Below are 21,796 nucleotides of genomic sequence, written 5' to 3'. Positions count from 1 at the left end.
AGAGATTAGTTTGGGGTTGATACAGGGTTATGGGGAGAGAGTGAGGCAGTGAGATTTGTTTGAGTTTGATACTGGGCTACAGCGAGAGAGGGTCAGAGAGATTAGTTTGGGGTTGATACTGGGCTATGGAGAGAGAGTGGGTCAGAGAGATTAATTTGAGTTTGATACTGGGCTACAGCGAGAGAGGGGCAGAGAGATTAGTTTGAGGTTGATACTGGGCTATGGGGAGAGAGTGGGACAGAGAGATGAGTTTGACTTTGATACTGGGCTACAGTGAGAGAGGGACAGAGAGATTAGTTTGGGGTTGTTACAGGGAGAGAGGGGCAGAGAAATTAGTTTGGGGTTGAAACAGGGTTACAGGGAGAGAGGGGCAGAGAGATTGGTTTGGGGTTGATACAGGGTTACAGGGAGAGAGGGGCAGAGAGATTAGTTTGGGGTTGATACAGGGTTACAGGGAGAGAGGGGCAGAGAGATTAGTTTGAGGTTGATACAGGGTTATGGGGAGAGAGTGAGGCAGTGAGATTTGTTTGAGTTTGATACTGGGCTACAGCGAGAGAGGGTCAGAGAGATTAGTTTGGGGTTGATACTGGGCTATGGAGAGAGAGTGGGTCAGAGAGATTAATTTGAGTTTGATACTGGGCTACAGCGAGAGAGGGGCAGAGAGATTAGTTTGAGGTTGATACTGGGCTATGGGGAGAGAGTGGGACAGAGAGATGAGTTTGACTTTGATACTGGGCTACAGTGAGAGAGGGACAGAGAGATTAGTTTGGGGTTGTTACAGGGAGAGAGGGGCAGAGAAATTAGTTTGGGGTTGAAACAGGGTTACAGGGAGCGAGGGGCAGAGAGATTGGTTTGGGGTTGATGCAGGGTTACAGGGAGAGAGGGGCAGAGAAATTAGTTCGAGATTGATACTGGGCTATGGGCAGAGGGTGGGTCAGTGAGATTAGTTTGAGGTTAATGCTGGACTATGGGGAGAGAGTGGGGCAGTGAGATTAGTTTGAAGCTGCTTTAGCAAAGGGATGGTGGGTGTAATAGCTTCTTATCCTTGTGCTATAGAGCTCTGTGGGATAAATGTCTTACTTTATATAAGGGAAGATGTAACTAATGGCTCAGTGTATTCGACTGGGGAATTTAATGAGTTGTTATTTATCCTAACCTGCTTTCTGGATCTGAGCCATCAGCACCGTTTGAGAGAGAATCTGTTCCTGGCAGTCACAGATTTTGACTTGACAAGGAAACGGATGAAGTCTGTCTGGGTGTGAACAATCCTTTCATTGCCAGAATCTTCTGCCAGTGCAGTCTAATTTACATGCAGAAAATTCTTGTTATTGTGCAGCCGTCCCTTCCTCATCACAGGTGTGAGCTCTCCTTCTCACTTCACTTTCCCAAATGACACAGACGCACTGTGACAGAGCCGGAGGAACCCATTCAGCGCCTTGAGCTTTTTCCCCTGCTCACTTTGATCAAGACTGATCTGCATCTTAATTCTGTCTGCTCCTGTCGGTTCCATAATCTCCTAATGCCCTTGCTGAAAAGTATTCTTAATTGCTTGGTTTTTTTTTTTGACTTGGTTATTTTTGCGGTTCACACGAGGAGATTGCACCCTGCAGCCACAGGAATGCGGGAATGCTTTGGGGCGGTTCTGCGTAGGATAGAATTCATTGAAGGTTGGGATCTGAATGTAACTGGGATTCACAATGAAAAGGGAACTTCAATTGCTGGCTGCTTTGTTGTGGTTCTATTTTTATTCATAGCGATCAACACAGAGAATCCCTTGTTATAAAACTGCTGGAATAATCTGTGCCGCTCTGCACGTCGTCTGGGAATTCTTCTCCCAGGGAACTACCTGATTTTGCTTTCACCTCTATTCCCTCGTCGCCGAAGAACAGTTCTGGCTGAAGTTTAGAACACCCACGTGCTCCTCGCAGAACAGCAGTGCTGCTGTCGCTGTTGTCCTGGTTAAGCTTGTCTCCGAGTCTGTGGCAGCTGACTATCGCACCCAGCACACTGATTAGTGTGGGGATTGGCATGGTGTAGCATTGAGCACTTCATCCAATACAGGACAGACAGAATGCAGAGTAAAGCTACTCAGTAACCCACCACCCGGTTAGATACCCAGCTAAGTTCCAGTGTAAAAGGACCTTAACAGCAGAGGCTGTTATTTAGACTTAACCCCGCACTCTTCAGCTCAAGCACAGTAGCACAGTGGTTAGCACTGTTGCTTCACCGTTCTCCCCCGTGTCTGCGTGGGTTTCCTCCGGGGGCTCCGGTTTCCTCCCACAGCCCAAAGATGTGCAGGTTGGTGGATTGGCCATGTTAAATTGCCCTTATGTTAGGTCGGGTTACTGGTTTACGGGGATAGGGGCTGGTTTAGCACAGTGGACTAAACAGCTGGCTTGTAATGTAGAACAAGGCCAGCGGCGTGGGGTCAATTCCCATTGAAGCCTACTTGTGACAATAAGCGATTATTATTATTAGGGTGGAGGTGAGGGCCTAAGTGGGGTGCTCTTTCCAAGGACCGGTGCAAATCTGATGGACCAAATAGCCTCCTTCTGCACTGTAAATTCTATGATCTTCACAGCGCCTTGGTCCCAGGTTCGATTCCCGGCTTGGGTCACTGTCGGAGTCTGCACGTTCCCCCCGTGTCTACGTGGGTTTCCTCCGGGTGCTCCGGTTTCCTCCCACAAGTCCCGAAAGATGTGCTGTTAGGTAATTTGGACATCCTGAATTCTCCCTCAGTGGACCCCCATCATCAGGAACATCCTTCCTGCATCTACCCTGTCTAGCCCTTTATCCCAAATCTCCTCAGCAATATTCGCTGCAAAGTTTTTTCTGAAATGAAATTAAATGAAAATCGTTTATTGTCACAAGTAGGCTTCAAATGAAGTTACTGTGAAAAGCCCCTAGTCGCCACATTCCGGCGCCTGTTCGGGAAGGCTGGTACGGGAATTGAACCCGCGCTGTTGGCCTTGTTCTGCTTTACAAGTCAGCTGTTTAGCCCACTTAGCGAAACCAGCCCCTGTTTTTCCCCCAAACCGTAGGGTTTCTAATATACTCACACAGGATCCAGAACATAAAGTGTCGTAAAGCTTGCTGATTAATTGCTTGGGATCCATGGAGATCAGGATTCCACCGGGGAGATGGAAACGCCAAGATGCATAGTTGCCTTATTAAGATAAAGTCTCTTGAAATACTTGGAAAAAAAGGAGTATCTTTGAGTATCAAATTGTTGACATGCCTTCTCAAAAGATGACAGGGAAGCACCGTTAAACATGGCGCCCAAAATACAAATACCTCTGTCGCTCCAGATATCGAATCCATGGTGCGCATTCCGGGTGACCCTGAATGGGAGAGGGAGTGGATGTTAATTTTGATCTCCTTCCAGCTGATGGACCATCCTCCATGCTCTTATAGAGTATTAATAATTGTAGGATTTTCGCACTTGACAGACCTCACGGCGCCAAGGTCCCAGGTTCGATCCCGGCTCTGGGTCACTGACAACGTGGAGTTTGCACCTTCTCCTCGTGTCTGCGTGGGTTTCGCCCTTGCAACCCAAAGATGTGCAGGGTAGGTGGATTGGCCACGCTAAATTGCCCCTTAATTGGAAAAAATGAATTGGGGACTTTAAATTTAAAAAAAAAGTTTCTGCTCGGCAATTCTGCCAACGCATTCCATTTAAAGGAAATGGAAGTCCCTGATATTCTTAAGGATAGAACGTTCATTGTAGTGCGCAATTACCACCACATAATAGTAATATTTATTGTCACAAGTAGGCTCACATTAACACTGCAATGAAGTTACTGTGAAAAGCCCCTGGTCGCCACATTCCGGCCCCTGTTCGGGTACACCGAGGGAGAATTCAGACTGTCCAATTCACCTAACAAGCGCGTCTATCGGGACTTGTGGGAGGAAACCGGAGCACCCGGAGGAAACCCACGCAGACACGGGGAGAACGTGCAGACTCCGCACAGACAGTGACCCAAGCTGGGAATCGAACCTGGGACCCTGGCGCTGAGTACTAACCACTCTGCTACCGTGCTGCCCATGATAACATGATAGATAACAACATAAGATCAGGCAGGAATTAATAGTGACAAGGGTTGGAGTGCGGGGTTTACAGTGACCAGCAGGTTGCTGCTCCAGATTATTGCCTCCCACAGAGTTCACAAAAGCCAAGGTATTAGTCGGATTGTCGAATGTCTTTTGCAGAATTGTCGGATATCATCCTCAGTGTAGCAGGATAATTCACTCCTTCAGCCTTGAATTGCTTTCTAACTTCATCGAAACCCCTGCACTTCTGCTGTGTCACTGCCAAGATGTCTTGGAAGAAAGAGACCTTCGCCCCCTCATAGAGCAAGGCCTCCTTACACATCGCCGCTTCCAATGTTCTTTGACTGTCTCCAAAGTTATGAAAATGAATAATTAAGCAGGTTCAGTCAGCAGTAAGGAAGGCAAATGCAATGTTAGTATTCATGTCGAGAGGGCTAGAATACAAGTCCAGGGATGTACTTCAGAGGCTGTATAAGGCTCTGGTCAGACCCCATTTGGAGCATTGTGAGCAGTTTTGGGCCCCGTATCTAAGGAAGGATGTGCTGGCCGTGGAAAGGGTCCAGAGGAGGTTCACAAGAATGATCCCTGGAATGAAGAGCTTGTCGAATGAGGAATGTTTGAGGACTCTGGGTCTGTACTCGGAGTTTAGAAGGATGAGGGGGGGATGTTATTAAAACTTACAGGATACTGCGAGGCCTGGATAGAGTGGATGTGGAGAGGACGTTTCCACCTGTAGGAAAAACTAGAAGCTGAGGACACCATCTCAGACGAAAGGGATGTTCCTTTAGAACAGGGATGAGGAGGAATTTCTTCAGCCAGAAGGTGGTGAATCTGTGAAACTCTTTGCCACAGAAGGCTGTGGAGGCCAAATCACTGAGTTCTTTAAGACAGAGATAGATAGGTTTTTGATTAAAAGGGGATCAGGGGTTATGGGGAGAAGGCAGGAGAATGGGGAAGAGAAAAATATCAGCCGTGATTGAATGGCGGAGCAGACTCGATGGGCCGAGTGGCCTAATTCTGCTCCTATGTCTTATGGTCTTATGAAAATGAATAATTATGGGACAGGATGCTGATTGTCGGTAGGCCTCAAAGACAGGATACGATATGCCTAGCTTTCATGTCCAGTTTAAGAAAACATGACAGCCAGTTCTCAACAAATTTAACAGGGAGCTTACCCTCCACTCCTGGCAAACTGAAGACCCGGACATTTTGGCTCCAGCCCCAGTTCTCCAGGCCATCCTGGAATTCTGACATACCACGTAGCTGATTTTCCAAGCGGGCCTCAACTGAGGAACATACATTTTCGACAGTGAGGATTCTTTCCCCCGTTTCATCGAGCCTCTTGCTCGTATTCTGCAGTTCAATCTCATGAGCACTGATCCTCTGCCCAATAAACCCAGTTTATCATCAACGACGTAAATAATATGAGTACATAGAACATTACAGCGCAGTACAGGCCCTTCGGCCCACGATGTTGTGCTGACCATTTATCCTAATCTTAGATCAACCTAACCTACACCCCTTCAATTTACTGCTGTCCATGTGCCTGTCTAAGAGTCACTTAAATGTCCCTAATGACTCTGACTCCACCACCTCTGCTGGCAGTGCGTTCCACACACCCACCACTCTGTGTAAAGACCCTACCTCTGACATCTCCCCTATACCTTCTTCCAATCACCGTAAAAATATGTCCCCTCGTGACAGCCATTTCCACCCTGGGGAAAAGTCTCTGGCTGTCCACTCTATCCATGCCTCTCATCACCTTGTCTACCTCTATCAAGTCACCTCTCTGCCTTCCTCGCTCCAGTGAGAAAAGCTCGAGCTCCCTCAAACTTTCTTCATAAGACATGCCCTCCAGTCCAGGCAGCATCCTGGTAAATCTCCTCTGTACCCTCTCCAAAGCATCCACATCCTTCCTGTCATAAATTTTTTGTCAGTGATTTTCTTGGGATTCCTCAGCATTTTGTCACGAATGCCTTAAATCTTCCGGGAGCATAATGTGTTCTCATTCCCGGATTAGGTAAGGAGGGGCTGTGTACGCAAGGTAAATGAGGGGATTAAAGGATGAGTAGCGACAGAGCCCAGGGAAATGCTGCTATTCCCACGTTTGCATCACGTGACCCCCAGGGGTCAAAGAATCATAGAATTTACAGTGCAGAAGGAGGCCATTCAGCCCATCGAGTCTGCACCGGCTCTTTGAAAGAGCACCCTACCCAAAGTCCACACCTCCACCCTACCCCCATCACCCAGTAACCCCAACCAACGCAAAGGGCAATTTTGGATACTCAGGGCAATTTAGCACGGCCAATCCACCTAACCTGCACATCTTTGGACTGTGGGAGAAAACCGGAGCACCCGGAGGAAACCCACGCAGACACGGAGAGAACGTGCAGACTCCACATAGACAGTGGCCCAAGCCGGGAATTGAACCTGGGACCCTGGAGCTGTGAAGCAATTGTGCTAACCACTATGCTACCGTGCTGCCGCTCGATCATTTAAGACAGGGACGAGGATACATTTTTTTCTCTTGAGGGTTAGCGAGTCTCTGGACCTCTTCCTCAAAGGGCAGAGTCTTTGAGTATTTTTAAGGCCGTGATTCTTGATTGAAGACGGGGTTGAAAGGTTACCGGGCGTGGGCAGGAATGTGGGGTTGAGACTACAATCGGATCGGCCATGATCTCACTGACTGGCAGAGTGGTGAGTGTCCTACCCCTGCTCCTAATTCTGACCTTCGTGAGTTTAGTGTCTCAACAATTCGTCACACAGCGGCAATAGTGGAAATCCGGAACATTTTCCCCACCCTGTGGATGCTGGAGTTTGAGTTTTCCAGGAACATGGAATTGAGGTGTAGATGAACCCTGATCTAATTAATGGCGGAACCGATTTGAGGGGCTGAATGGCCTGGTCCTAACTGAACAGTTAATGAACCAAAGCTGGGCACGTTGCTGCTAAAGATGACTATTGTGTCAGTACACTCTATAAAGATCTGGATTGGTACCAGCAACGCCATCCCTAGCTCATCGAGTGTGTGATTCTGAAGCATTCCGGAATGCTCTAATGAGGTCATTTACATTTTTCTCTGCTGGAAATCCTGCTGCTCAGTATTCCCAAGAGCCTAAGGTGGCCATAATCTGTTTTGTTTAAACGTGGATGGTTTAGAATTGGATTATCCACCTACAGGCATCAAAGTCACTGGTATTAATGATGCACGCAGTTAAAGAGCTGGAGATTCGTTGGTGGCATTCGTGTTTGCACGTCTGGCCAGCACAGATAAGATTCTGTTGTGGCAGCGCAGATTTACTGCTGCTTAGAACCTGAGCAAGGAGATCAGTTTAGGTTTGAGAGGAAATGGCGATTAGAGTAAAGTTTTGGGTGCAATGGGCTGACTTTCGGCTGATTAACAGCCTTCCCCTGAATGTAGTTGGATCGAGCTCTTCCTTCTTGGCTGGCCTGACTACAATTTTAATTGGATTTGAGTGAAATTTAATTACCTGGGGAAATTTCCAAAAGTTAGTTCCACCACAGCTGCTGGCAGTTCATTTGAAACCTCAGTCATTCAAAAGTAAGATTTTCTTTTTATTGATTACTAATTGTACTTTCCCAATGCGGACCTGAATTTTCTCGATTTCATCCTTCAGTGTTGGCCTGGTTAGTTAGCGCATAGATTGAGTTACAACAAGAAGAAGCTGTTTTCCGATTGGCCCTCACCAGATTGTTACTTCTTCCCCCTCACGAAGCTAACTCCCCCCCCCCCCCCCCCCCCCCCCCAACAGACGCTGCAGCTACACACTGTATTGCATAATAATAATCTTTAGTGTCACAAGTAGGCTTATATTAACACTGCAGTGAAGTTACTGTGAAAATCCCCTCGTCGCCACATTCCGGCACCAGTTCAGGTACACTGAGGGAGAATTCAGAATGGCCAATTCACCTAACAGCATGTCTTTCGAGACTTGTGGGAGGAAACCGGAACACCCGCTGGAAACCCACGCAGACACGGGGAGAACGTGCAGACTCCGCACAGGCAGTGACCCAAGCCGGGAATTGAACCCGGGTCCCTGGCACTGTGAAGCAACAGTGCTAACCACAGTGCTACCATGCACTACCTTGCCTTCGCCCCCAGTTCCTCTCAATTTAGGGGCTGTTTAGCACTGGGCTAAATTGCTGGCTTTGAAAGCAGACCAAGGCAGGCCAGCAGCACGGTTCAATTCCCGTAACAGCCTCCCCGAACAGGCGCCGGAATGTGGCGACTAGGGGCTTTTCACAGTAACTTCATTTGAAGCCTGCTTGTGACAAGCAAATTTCATTCATTTAATTTTCATTTCATTTCCGTCCAGCACATTCCCTTTACAGATTAGTTGTTTATCAATCTTCCGAGCCTGCAGTGGTATCGTCCCAGAGGTCTCCCTTGGACCTATGCACAGAGCATCCTCTTGTCCTCACTCAGCCTCAGTCGGATGTACGTTTTCCACCGCCGTCTGCAGTGACCCTTTCACCTTTCCATCTCCAAGCTCTTTCGCATTTTCCTGACCATCTGCATCTCCTTTTCAACCCTACCCTCCTCACCTTCCACTTCCTGTAACATACTTCCAGCTTCCCCTCTGGACCTTACTCAGTTGGCATTCCTGCTTCTACCTACTCAATCATACTTTTGGGTTCTGTGTCTGGCACTCATATTTCCGTCAAGTCACTTTTTCAGTTGGATTCAACATGAGGAATCACTGGTTGAAAAGAGACCAAGGGTCATCTCGTTTGCCTTCTACCGACCTATTAGTTGTATCTTTGGGATCTTGTTTTTCCTGGGCAGCACGGTAGCACAAGTGGCTAGCACTGTGGCTTCACAGCACCAGGGTCCCAGGTTCGATTACCCGCTGGGTCACTGTCTGTGCGGAGTCTGCACGTTCTCCCCGTGTCTGTGTGTGTTTCCTCCGGGTGCTCCGGTTTCCTCCCACAGTCCAAAGATGTGCAGGTTAGGTGAATTGACCACGCTAAATTGCCCTTGGTGACCAAAAAGGTTAGGAGGGGTTATTGGTTTACCGGGATAGGATGGAAGATGATTGAGCCTGTAGTGCACTCCCAGAAATGGGATCACCCCCTTCTTGTTCCTAAATTCTACCCATTTGGCTTAATTTGAGGAATCTACAAATATATTATCCCTGAGTACTGCCATGGCGTTCTTCCTAATCAATAATACAATTCCTCCTCCTCTTTTACACCCCCCTCTAAGATGCCTCAAACTTCTAAACATTGGGATGTTCAGCTGCCAGTTTTGTCCTTATTGAAACCAAGTTTCTGTGTTTGCAATAATGTCATAATTCCATGTTCTGATCAACACTCTGAGTGCACCAGTCTTACCCGTCAGGCTCCTTGCATTGAAATAAATGCAGTTTAGCCTCCCAATCGTCCCATCTGCCTTATCATACCCCTGCTTGCTCCGACCACTGGACCTGCCTGGTTTATCCTCTATGTTTGACTCCCATCTCCTCACCCACTGTTACTTTGGATCCCATCCCCATCTCCAAATGAATTTAAACCCTGCCCAGTAGCATGAACAAGTCTCCCTGCTAGGATATCTGTCTCTCCTCCTCGATAGCCTCTCCTTTATCTTGGTGGCTCAGTGGGTAGCAATCTCATCTCTATGTCAGAAGGTTGTAGGTTCAAATCCCACTCCAGACACTTGAGTATCTAATCCAGATTGACACCACCTCTGAGCGCAACGGTGCGAGAGGAAAGCTCACCACTGCCTTCTCAAAGGAATCTGGAAAATGGTTAATAAATGATGACCTTGCCAACACTCCACATCCCGAGAACGAATTTTGAAAACTGCCCCATTGGTTACTTTATTTATGCAGAGTTTTAAGAAGGCAGCCCACCAGCACTTTCTCCACGGCAACTGGGGATGGGCAATAAATGCTGGCCCACATCCCTTGACTGAACAAACAAAATCGTTCACAATGCCAATGCTGCTTAATCGAAGGGGCAATTTTCTGGATTGCCTGCCTGAACTTGCAGCCAAATCTGCCAAAAGAAAGTTGTGGCGACTTGTTGAGAGTCAGAAACAGAATGCAGCGCTGTCTGCTGGGATTGCTGACCAGGGGGCAGAGGGCAGCGCTCCCGCCTCTGCGGCAGTAGGTTGTGAGGTCAGGGCGCACTACCAGAACCGAGGGAGTGCTGCACCGCCGCGGGGCTTCAGGTGACACGTTAAACCGAGACCCCTCTCAGGTGGCTGTATAATAACCCATGGCAGTGTTTCGAAGAAGAGCGGGCAAGGGTGGTGTTTTCCCTGTTGTCCCGGTCAATATTTATCCCTCAATCAACATCACTAAAAATAGATTACTGCTTGCGGGAGTTTGCTGTGCGCATTTGGTTTGCTATGTTTTCATCTGTATAACGTTGGCTTCTCCAGCTGTAAACCAATGTTTGGGACATTCCGAGATCACAACGTGCTGTATAGAAATACAAATCTGCACTTCTTTCAAAGCTGGGGACTTTCAAAGCTCTTTGTACTTGGAGATCCACCAGTTAATGTTTGTCATTAGGTAAGATATGATCGACGGTGCATTTGAGACATTGTAGTTGTTGATGTTGTAAACCGCTTTTTCTCTTCCCAGCTCTCTTCAACCTGATTCCTGTGGGACTGCGGGTGGTGGCAATTCAAGGTGTGAAGTCTGGTCTCTATGTGGCCATGAATGGGGAAGGTCTCCTCTACAATTCGGTGAGTGCAGCCTCTTAATTTTCCCGTTCATCGGTGTTGGATTCAACAATTATAGGAGGGGGGGGTCCTTTAAAATATTAGCTAAAATGTATTGGAAAATAAAATGATTCTTGAAAATTATTGAATTTGCAGAAATAGGCATAAGTTATAAAATTGGCTAAACTTTTGAATACTGTCTATGACTGTCTCAAATGGTACAAATAATGTACTGCAAGTAAGAGATATGAGGGGACATTCAACGAGTTTGAAACAATCTCGTAACTGAGATCAGATGTGACGTAGGGAGTTTGAACATGGGACAAGAGTCATGGGAAAGATAATTAATTTTGAGTATTTGATTAATGTCTAATTAACCAATCACCTGTTAAGTGACTGACACTTTCCTGAACGAATCAAGGGGGTCTCAGCTGAGAATTAGAACCAATGTAACTAAGTAAGGGGCTAAATCTAGATAAGGATTCCCTTAAGAATGTGATCCGTTTGACTAGAGAGAAACGTTTTAGCCGTTGAAGATCCTTGAAGCATTCATAAAAATTACTTTTGAGGCCTTTTGTTGAAATGACTTTTAATTTGTAAATCAGGAGTCACTTTTATCTTCAGGTTTTTGCTTTCACTCTTCACTGTCACAAGGACATTTCAAGGCATGCAGGGAAAATCTTTTGATTTCATTTCGTGTGAATGCACCAAAATGAGTTCTTAAAGAAATAAACAGTTCTTGTATATTTATTCAAACCGGACTGAGACCTTATCGATGAGCGAGAGATAAGGGAATACTTACGATCGGTCATGAAGTAACATTAAACCTCAATTGGGTGTCAGGCCTCAGGCACCTCTGTTCAAGACCATGGGTCACTCACTGTCTACCCTGGGTTATGGGGAGCAATTTAATGAGATGGAGAGGTTTTGTCAGGCTGAGCTCTATTTTAAAATTTATTGTGTGGACGCAAAAATCACGAATCTCTGAATTGATAAAGTTTCATATCCACAAGTATTATTTGGAATAAAGACTTTGATTGAAGAAAATGTTCAGTATCTCTCTTTCTTAATACTGTTCCCCCCTTCTCTCCGCCTCAGTTGAGGAATGATGTTTGAAGTTGAGTGGATTGGCTTTGGTAAGGTTCAGGCCACCCACAGAGTTGGATCGTCCTCCCTTTGCGTTTCTAGGAGTTGGTGTGTGCTCCGAGACTAGAGTCCCTCCTATTCTTCCCACACCATTCCCCAGTCACGGTGGAAGAAAATGGTTCAAGGCAGCTTCCCGCCTCGTCAATGGGAGGGAGACGGCATGGGGCTGCTTGGAATGTGGGATGTCCCCGGGGGAGTTTGCTGGAGAGGTCTGATTACTGCAGCTGGTTTGGATGGCAATTGGCTCACAGCACAACCTGTCTCTTTTTCGAGGATGAATATTCGGGAACCCTCACGGGTACTCATTAGATTACTGGCTCCATGTGCAGTTTCACACTGTTGGTGTTAATGCCTCCTACGTGTGTTTGAACAGCTCAGTCTCAAAGTTAAGTATTTGAATTGCGGATAGCGATGAGGACTGTCGGAGGATACAGCAGGATTTAGATTGTCTGGAGACTTGGGCGGAGAGATGGCAGATGGAGTTTAATCCGGACAAATGTGAGGTAATGCATTTTGGAAGGTCTAATGCAGGTAGGGAATATACAGTGAATGGTAGAACCCTCAAGAGTATTGAAAGTCAAAGAGATCTAGGAGTACAGGTCCACAGGTCATTGAAAGGGGCAACACAGGTGGAGAAGGTAGTCAAAAAGGCATACGGCATGCTTGCCTTCATTGGCCGGGGCATTGAGTATAAGAATTGGCAAGTCATGTTGCAGCTGTATAGAACCTTAGTTAGGCCACAATTGGAGTATAGTGTTCAATTCTGGTCGCCACACTACCAGAAGGATGTGGAGGCTTTAGAGAGGGTGCAGAAGAGATTTACCAGAATGTTGCCTGGTATGGAGGGCATTAGCTATGAGGAGCGATTGAATAAACTCGGTTTGTTCTCACTGGAACGAAGGAGGTTGAGGGGAGACCTGATAGAGGTATACAAAATTATGAGGGGCATAGACAGAGTGGATAGTCAGAGGCTTTTCCCCAGGGTAGAGGGGTCAATTACTCGGGGGCATAGGTTTAAGGTGAGAGGGGCAAGGTTTAGAGTAGATGTACGAGGCAAGTTTTTTTACACAGAGGGTAGTGGGTGCCTGGAACTCGCTACCGGAGGAGGTAGTGGAAGCAGGGACGATAGGGACATTTAAGGGGCATCTTGACAAATATATGAATAGGATGGGAATAGAAGGATACGGACCCAGGAAGTGTAGAAGATTGTAGTTTAGTCGGGCAGCATGGTCGGCACGGGCTTGGAGGGCCGAAGGGCCTGTTCCTGTGCTGTACATTTCTTTGTTCTTTGTTCTTTGTTTGTTTGTTAAGTTAGCTATTTATTTATTACTTCTCTAAAAGACGTTGGGATGGATTCTCCAATGCCCGACGTCGCGATCAGGATTCCCGATTGGATGGAGAATGGAGCGTCAGCGCTTGGTCCGATGTGATGCTCTGGTCCCCCGCCGGAGGCCTCAGCGCGCCACCTGTCCCGTGCCAGCAGGAGGATGCAATTCGGTGATTTGCATCCATTTCAATATAATTAATGGGCTGGAAGCACAATTCATCACCCCCCCCTCCCCACCCTGTTGACCACCGACCCTCACGGTGGAAATCCACCGAGGTGAGATTTGGTGCATGTTCGCCCAAGTGACGCCCTGACGCGGTGGACCCTGAGGGGGTCAATGGGGTCAGTGCATAATTGAGATACCCCCAAGGCTCCCTCACTGCACCCCACAATCATCTCCTGCTTCTGAAAAGTAAGGGCATCCCCACCACCACGGGAATAATGGACCACCCCCTCCACACAGCATGAGGGTGACCCGACCTCCCATGACCCTCCCCCACTGACCCCCCCAACAGTCCCCCCCCCCCCCAATCATAGACCCACATCAGTCACCTGTCTGAAAGCTGAAGAACAGTCCATGCAGTGTGTGAAAATTCACCGCATTTTCATTTACCCTTCCCTAACATCTGCTGCCTCTGACAAAAGTGTTTAAAGCAGCAGCTGTTACAGGTGTCAGAGCCTTCCTCGGAAAAGCCAAGTACACATGAAAGGGCTTCAATCCCTTGACAGCCTTTGAAATGCAAAGCTCCCATTCAATTTCAAACAGCAGGTACATTTCACGAGCCAGTGATTGGCAGTTTTATTTGTCCAAAGATAGGTGCTTTGTGAATTGTTTCGCTATCTTTCCCTTCATGCTTGAATGCATCTCACATATCCTGCTTTGATGCTAACCAGAATGTTTATAAACACTCGCTGTGAGGGCAGCACGGTAGCATAGTGGTTAGCACTGTTGCTTCACAGCTCCAGGGTCTCAAGTTCGAATCCTGGCTGGGTCACTGTCTGTGCGGGGTCTGCACGTTCCCCCCGTGTGTGCGTGGGTTTCCTCTGGTTGCTCCAGTTTCCTCCCGCAGTCCAAAGATGTGCAGGTTAGGCGGATTGGCCATGCTAAGTTGTCCTTAGTGTCCAAAAAGGTTAAGTGGGGGGTTACTGGGTTAGGGTAGATACGTGGGCTTTAGTAGGGTGCTCTTTGTAAGGGCCGGTGCAGACCCGATGGGCGGAATGGCCTCCTTCTGCACTGTAAATTCTATGAATGGGGAATGGCGGAACAATACCGATATTCCGATGAAATCCGGCCACTTCTCCACTGGAGGGACCATTTAAGCCCCAGATCGGAGAATCCTGGCCATTATTTCTACAGGCATCGGTTGCCTCTATTTTGTGGCTATTCCTGATATGTGAATGTCTTGTCGATTATTTTGGGAAGGCCTGCTGCTCAAATCCAAACCTTATTCTGTCCTTGCCTATTGTTTGTGTGGGTGCGGGTGTGAATTTGTGCTGATCCCCTCACCGCTCACTCACACTGGGGGCTTGTGGCTAATTGCACCAAACTCCAGGGGGGATCAGTTCACCAGGTTACAGTAACCGAGTGGATAAGGTACTAGACTGGCAGCAGAGGCTCAGCTACCAGGGAAGCCCCATGATGGCCCAATCATTCTTTCCAGTTTCCTGGTCCCTGGCTGATTAATGTCGAAGGAGAGTAAATATTTCCAAAGAGTCTTGGTGTTATAAATCTCGAGCATTAATGGAACCAAGTTCTCCCCAAAAATTGCACAAGGGAAAATTGCTGTTTTCAAAGCTTTGATGTCGGGTGAGTTATTTGTGCTTTGTTTGGAAGTAATTGCTTCTTGTGCCTGATTCAGTGACTGGGCACAGAGTGCTTCTACTTTATTACCTGGTCCCGTGGTCTGCATCGGCCTCACCACGACAACCTGACATTCTCTTGGCTCTATCCTGCTTGGATGAAATGCCAACATTTAATCTTTCTTTGCTTGCAGCCCTGACTGCATGTACTCAAGCTCCTGGCATTGATGCAGTGCTTCCATCTGAGCTCAGGGAAAAAAAAGTTAACCCTTTTGGGTCATCTTCCAGAAATGACGTTAAGCCAAGGCTCCACCTCCCCTCTCAGATGTATGTAATCGATCCCACTGGCGTCCAGGGCCAGGCAAACAAAAGCCAGGCGATCTGATCCTTGCTGTTAGTGGGAGCTTGCTGTGCGCAGATTAACTGGTGCGTTATCTTAAATAACAGCGTACTTCATGAGTAATTCATGGCTTTGAAGTGTTTCACAATTTCTTGTGGATCAAGACGGGGAGGTGGTGGCATAGAGGTAATGTCACTGGATTAGCAACCCAGGGGTCCAGGCTCTGAGGACATGGGTTCAAATCCCACCAAGGCAACTGGTGGCATTTAAATTCAATCGACACATATTTAAAACATCTGGAATTGAAGGCTGGTCTCAGTAATGGCGACCATGAAACTATCATTGATTGTTGTAAAAAAACAACATCTGGTTCGTAATGTCCTTTAGGGAAGGAAATCTGTTGTCCTTACCTGGCCTGGCCTACGTGTGACTCCAGTCCTACGGTAATGTGATTGGCTCTAAACTGCCCTCTGAAATGGCCGAGCACACCATTCAGTTCAAGGGCAATTCGGGGTGAGCGACAACTAGCCAGCAGCACCTGCAAAATCCTTTCCTACCCTCCCCTTGAGCTTCCTGACTTCCTGAATGAGCCATCGCTGGATCAGGCCCCATGAAGGGGTGGGTGGTGTTGGTCCCTGTGGGGTGGAGGTGTGAAAGAGGATCATAGAACCAAAGGGGGGGAGGGGTGGGAGAGACTTCCTCGAGGTGTTTAAAATGAGGAAAACAAGGCAAACCTGTTTCCACTGGCAAAGAAAAGGTCGGTAAACGATTGAAGACAATCGATTGAAGAGATTAGAATTTTCCCCATTCATGATTTGGAATGCTATGCCACAAAGGACGGTGGATGCAAATTCAAAAGTAACTTTCAAAAGGGAATTGGCCAAGGGGAAAGAGCATGGGAGTGAGATTAATTGGGTGGCTCTTTGAAAGAGCCAGGACAGACAAGATGGGCCGAATGGCCTCCACCTGTGATTTAAGATTCCGTGAACTTAAGCAGAGTAGAAGAATTTCAGAGTGGGCCGTAACTTCCTCCAAATCCGACACTGGAGCTCCTGCTCAGAGGGTCCCAGAGGTCAGGATTTTCACAGCAGTGGCCCAGATATCAGAACTGCCCCTGGATAATTGCGCTGCGCTGGGAACCATCTGAAAAAGTTATTTAAATCGCTAACTCAAATCGTTCTTCCCGAGTTACACTAATAGTTACTCAGAAAAAGTTAGAAGATTCTGTTTCAAATCCCTTGACGGCCTTTTAAATGTATAACTTCAGTTCAATTTCACACAGCAATACATTTCACGGGCCAGTGATTTGACAGTTTCATTTCCGGGGACAGGAATTGGTGGATTGTTTATCTATCTTTTCCTTCACGCTTGAATGCATTCAAGCGTGAAGGAAAAGATAGATAAACAATCCACCAATTCCTGTCCCCGGAAATGAAACAGTACCTTACTTTGATGCTAACCACAATGTTTATAAACACTCCCTTGCCATGAGTGACAGCTCCTCACCACATCAAAAGGAGCATCAATCTGATGCTGATCACCATTCCAAGGAAGCTATGGCCCATTGTCAACGTTATGTTCAACTGGGCGGCTTGATAGTCGACCTTGATGTGACTGCATGGGTACAGGAGATACATAGGGACATACACATTAGGTGCAGGAGCAGGCCATTCGGCCCCTTGAGCCTGCTCCCCCATTGAATAAGATCATGACTGATCTGATTGTGACCTCAACTGCACATTCCACCTACCCACAATAACATTGACTCCCTTGAACCCCCTTGTCAGTTAGGAATCTATCTACCTCTGCTTTAGCACAGGGCTAAATCGCTGGCTTTGAAAGCAGACCAAGGCAGGCCAGCAGCACGGTTCGATTCCCGTAACAGCCTCCCCGAAAAGGCGCCGGAATGTGGCGACTCGGGGCTTTTCACAGTAACTTCATTTAAAGCCTACTTGTGACAATAAGCGATTTTCATTTCATTTCAGAATATTCAATGGCCCTGCCTCCACCACTCTCCGAGGGTGAGAGTTCCTGAGATTCACGGCCCTTTAAGATAAATAAAAATTCTCACCTCCATTTTAAACGGGACACCCCTTATTTTAAAATTGAGTCTGCCAGTTCTAGTCTTCCCCACAAGGGGGAACCATCCTTTCTGCATCCACCCTGTCAAGTCCACTCAGGACTTTCTATAAATTTACATTACCCAATTTTTTTTCCCAATTAAGGGGCAATTTAGCGTGGCCAATCCATCGACCCTGCATATCTTTGGGTTGTGGGGGTGAAACGCACGCAGACACGGAGAATGTGCAAACTCCACACGGACAGTGACCCGGGGCCAGGATCGAACCCGGGTCCTCGACGCTGTTGTTATATACATCACTGTAAATACACAAGGAGTTAATGTAAATACACTACGACTAAGTGAACACTAGAGGGAGCACCGGAGACGTCATGACATGCAGACATACAGCGAATGAACACTTAGAATAGGACACGACCAATGGGCAGTCAAGACACCCAGAGGTGACACTACCACAAGGGGGCATCACACAACCCATATATAAGGACAGGGCACACATGCTCTGTCTCTTTGCACAGGCGACACTTAGAGAGTAGGACAGGGGCAGATCAGAAGCATCACACCCACCACTTGGCTTAGAGCAGACTGGTTAGTTAGACTGAGTTACTATAGCAAGATTCACAGGAGAGTCGAACTCATAGAGAACTGCGCTAATGGTTCAACAACTCACATTGAACTTACTTCAAAGTCTGGAGTATCTTTAGGTGAAAGCTGCATCGAGTTGCAGCCTGTGTTATCCCAGAGTACATAACACAACAGACGCTGTGAGACAGCAGTGCTAACCACTGCACCCCCGTGCTGTCCCTCTACTTAATAATAATAATCGCTTATAGTCATAAGTAGGCTTCAATGAAGGTACTGTGGAAAGCCCCTAGTCGCCACATTCCGGCGCCTGTTCGGTACAGGAATTGAACCCGTGCTGCTGGCCTTGTTCTGCATTACAAGCCAGCAGTTTAGCCCACTGTGCTAAACCAGCCCCTTAGGATTTTATATTTACTTAGGATCTTATGTTTCAATGAGATCACCTCTCAATCATCTCAACGTCAATGGAGACAAGCCCAACCGCAGGATAATCCCCTCCCAAGAATCATTCACTTCAACCTTCTCCGAACTGCTTTTAATGCATTTAGATTGTGGGCAGCACGGTAGCACAGTGGTTAGCACCGTTGCTTCACAACTCCAGGGTCCCAGGTTCGATTCCCGGCTTGGGTCACTGTCTGTGCGGAGTCTGCACGTTCTCCCCGTGCCTGCGTGGGTTTCCTCCGGGTGCTCCGGTTTCCTCCCACAGTCCAAAGATGTGCAGGTTAGGTGGATTGGCCATGCTAAATTGCCCTTAGTGTCCAAAAGGGTTGGGTGGGGTTATGGGCTACGGGGAAAGGGTGGAGGTGTGGGCTTGGGTAGGGAGCTCTTTCCAAGGGCTAGTGCAGATTCAATGGGATGAATGGCCTCCTTCAGCACTGTAAATTCTATGATATTCTTAAATAAGGAGATTGCACAGTAGCAAGATATGGTCTCGCCAATCCTCTGCACAACTGTAGCAAAACGTTTATATTCCATTCCCTTGCAATAACTGACAACATTTCATTTGCCTTCCTAATCACCTGATATACCAGCAAACAAACAGGACACCAGAAGCCTTTGCCCCTCAGAGTTCTGCAATCTCCCTCCATTTAAATAATACGATGCTTGGCCAAGTTCTCATTTTCCCAAATTATACTCCATCTGCCAAGCTTTTGCCCACTCGCTTAACTTATCGATGTCCCTTTGCCGACCCATTGGGCGGGATCTAACCAAATGGGAACAGACTCCCACGTTTAGCCGGCTGTTTCCCGGCTCTCTATCGGGACTCTGGTTCTATTTGGGGCCTCAGTGGGCTACATTCCAACGAGATGGTACTTAGTCCCATTTTTAAATGATGTCCCAATCTCGCAATCCCCCATCGCGACCCCTGAACACCCCCCCAAAAGCTCCGAATCACCTATCAGGGGATCTGCGTGCCACTCCCGCACCCCATATCGGGCGCCCCCGGGCTCGACTCCCATCGCAGAAAAATGCCAGCTTTGCACCACCAACCTGCCATGCTGGGCACCTTGGCAGTGCCAGTCTGGCCGTGCCAGCGTTCCAGTCTACCCAGAGGGCAAGCACCTGGGGGCCTCCGATCCCCTCGGAGACCCCCACGAGTACCGTTCCCCGTTTGTGGAGACCAGTGCCGAATGGTGCTCGACCCAGCTCTCCGAGGCGAAGGGGTTCGATCCCAGTGCCTCGGGTAGATCATGGGAGAGCATGTTTCAGCGAGACTCGCTCTCTCACTCTAATATGCTGAGTAGGAAAATCATGATCCCGCCCACGTTAGATCTCGGGAGGCCTGGCGAGAGGGGTCTCCCAGCATCTACCGGCCTCGCTGCCTTTCGGGTGCAACATGGCTGGTAGATCACACCTGTTATGGCCCAGGGCTTAGAAACTCCAAACTATATTATGACGTTCACCTGACCTGCAACCTTTATGTTGAATTTGGCGAGGATGAGCACGAGAGACTTTGCAGCAGTCTTCCTGGACACTTTAATCGCAATAAGCTTTATTCTAAGAACTTAATTAACATAAATTTATAAACACACACCAAGAATTGTTGATCAATTACAAACATAACGACACCCCACAGCTGCAGTGACCTATGTATAACACTTAATGACTTCCTACTGTCCAAAAAGATTAGGTGGGGGTTACTGGGTTACGGGAATGGGATGGAGGTGTGGGGCTTGAGTGGGGTGCTCTTTCCAAACCCCGGTGCAGACTTGATGGGCCGAATGGCCTTCTTCTGCACTGTATGTTCTATGTTCCCCTTTAACTGTTCCAATTCAAAAACAAAATCCCATAAACCAAAACCCCCTTTTCAAGAGCGAGGCCCAGCACTCTGCATTCTCATTTGAATGAGACTGGCTGTCCCTGAGATTCTGAACTCGTCTCACCAGCAGCTTTAAACCCTTCTGGAAAGCAAACTATATCTTTTAAGTTACCAAAGCAGGTAGCTATAATCAATGTTTTTTTTTTGAATGGAACAACACTTTTCAATGAAACCATAGAAAGATAGGAAAAAAACACTTCCTTCCCCCTCCGAGCCCACAGCAGTCAAACTGAAAATGAAACGAAAAAAACTTCACAGCCACAGCTCAGCTCCTCCCACAAAATGGCATCATTGAAGCCACGTGATAAGACAAAAACCTTTCTGAAAGGGACACTCACATGACACGCCCCATATGTCCTCTTTGCTACATACTTTCCTACTTATCTTTGTGTCATTAGCAAATTTAGCAATGAAACATTCAGTCCATTCATCCAAGTCATCGCTATAAATAGTAAATAGTCAAGGCCCCAGCACTGATTCCTGCGGCACTCCACTTGTCCCAACTTCCCAACCCGAAAAAGACCTACTTTATGGCTCCTGCTAGTTAACCAGTCTTCTATCCATACTAACGCGTTACCTCCGATGCCACAAGCTCTTACTTTGTGGATAACCGCACTTATATTGGGTTCTGATGGCATTAACCTTGTGTATAAACTAATTATATTGGCTTGGACTGAATAGTACCACCAGCCAGGATCCTCCAGGCTTCTGTCCTTGGCTGTTCCTTTGAAACTTTTAAAATAAAAAGGTATCGCCTCATTAAATATTTATTCTGCAAGTATCTTTCACGTGGGAATCTCTCTCTTGTGCTGCATTTTCTGCTGCCTGTTGTAATATTCCACATTAGAAATTTGTCGGCTAGGCTTTGACAAGTATCATGAAGTGTTGTCACAAAAAGCCAGGAGCAGCTTTTACCGCCTACTCACCTGCTAATTACTGAGTGTCTCTGATCTGCTGCTTAGGCTGAGGGCTGACCTGACACGGGGCTTTGAGATTATGAAAGGGTTTGGTAGGGGTAGACATAGAGATGATTCTTCCACCTGCAAGCGAGGCCAGAGCTAGGGGCCATGAATGTAAGGTAACCATGAATAAATAAAATAGAGAATTCAGGTGAGAGAGCTCTAGAAGTGGTGGAAATGTGGGACTCGTTACTGCGGGGAGTGGTTGAGGTGAATAGTACTGAAGCATTTAAGCTGGATAAGCGAATGAGGAAAGAAGGAACAGGAGGAGATGATGATGGTGTGAGATGAAAAGTTTTTCGAGGAGGTTCACACGGAGGATAAATACTGACATGAGCCAACTGGAACAAACGCTGTACATTCCGTGCAATGCTGGATTTGTGTGACAGTAATTGCAAATAGAGATGGTCTCCTGGGCCATGCTTGTTGGCCTGCACAAGGTCGCCAGGTCTCACTCTTCCTGAACATTTCTGGGCAGGTTTCGACTTGAACGAAGCAATC

The 21,796-nt window shown here is 47.4% G+C and overlaps 1 protein-coding gene across 4 annotated transcripts in view; it reads left to right on the top strand.

Moving 5' to 3' along the window:
* LOC140389521 (fibroblast growth factor 12) overlaps positions 1 to 21,796 on the top strand; it is a 712,332-nt gene that overhangs the window by 557,888 nt on the left and 132,648 nt on the right. For all 4 annotated transcript variants that reach the window (XM_072473699.1, XM_072473698.1, XM_072473697.1 and 1 more), the window contains exon 3: positions 10,662 to 10,765. In XM_072473699.1, coding sequence (XP_072329800.1) covers positions 10,662 to 10,765 — 104 coding nt within the window. The remainder of the gene's footprint in view (positions 1 to 10,661; positions 10,766 to 21,796) is intronic.

Source organism: Scyliorhinus torazame, chromosome 14, assembly GCF_047496885.1.
Source record: "Scyliorhinus torazame isolate Kashiwa2021f chromosome 14, sScyTor2.1, whole genome shotgun sequence".
In the NCBI taxonomy this organism is placed as follows: Eukaryota; Metazoa; Chordata; class Chondrichthyes; order Carcharhiniformes; family Scyliorhinidae; genus Scyliorhinus; species Scyliorhinus torazame.
Note: the sequence above shows the minus strand (reverse complement) of the source record. Positions and strands in the feature narration are given on the sequence as shown.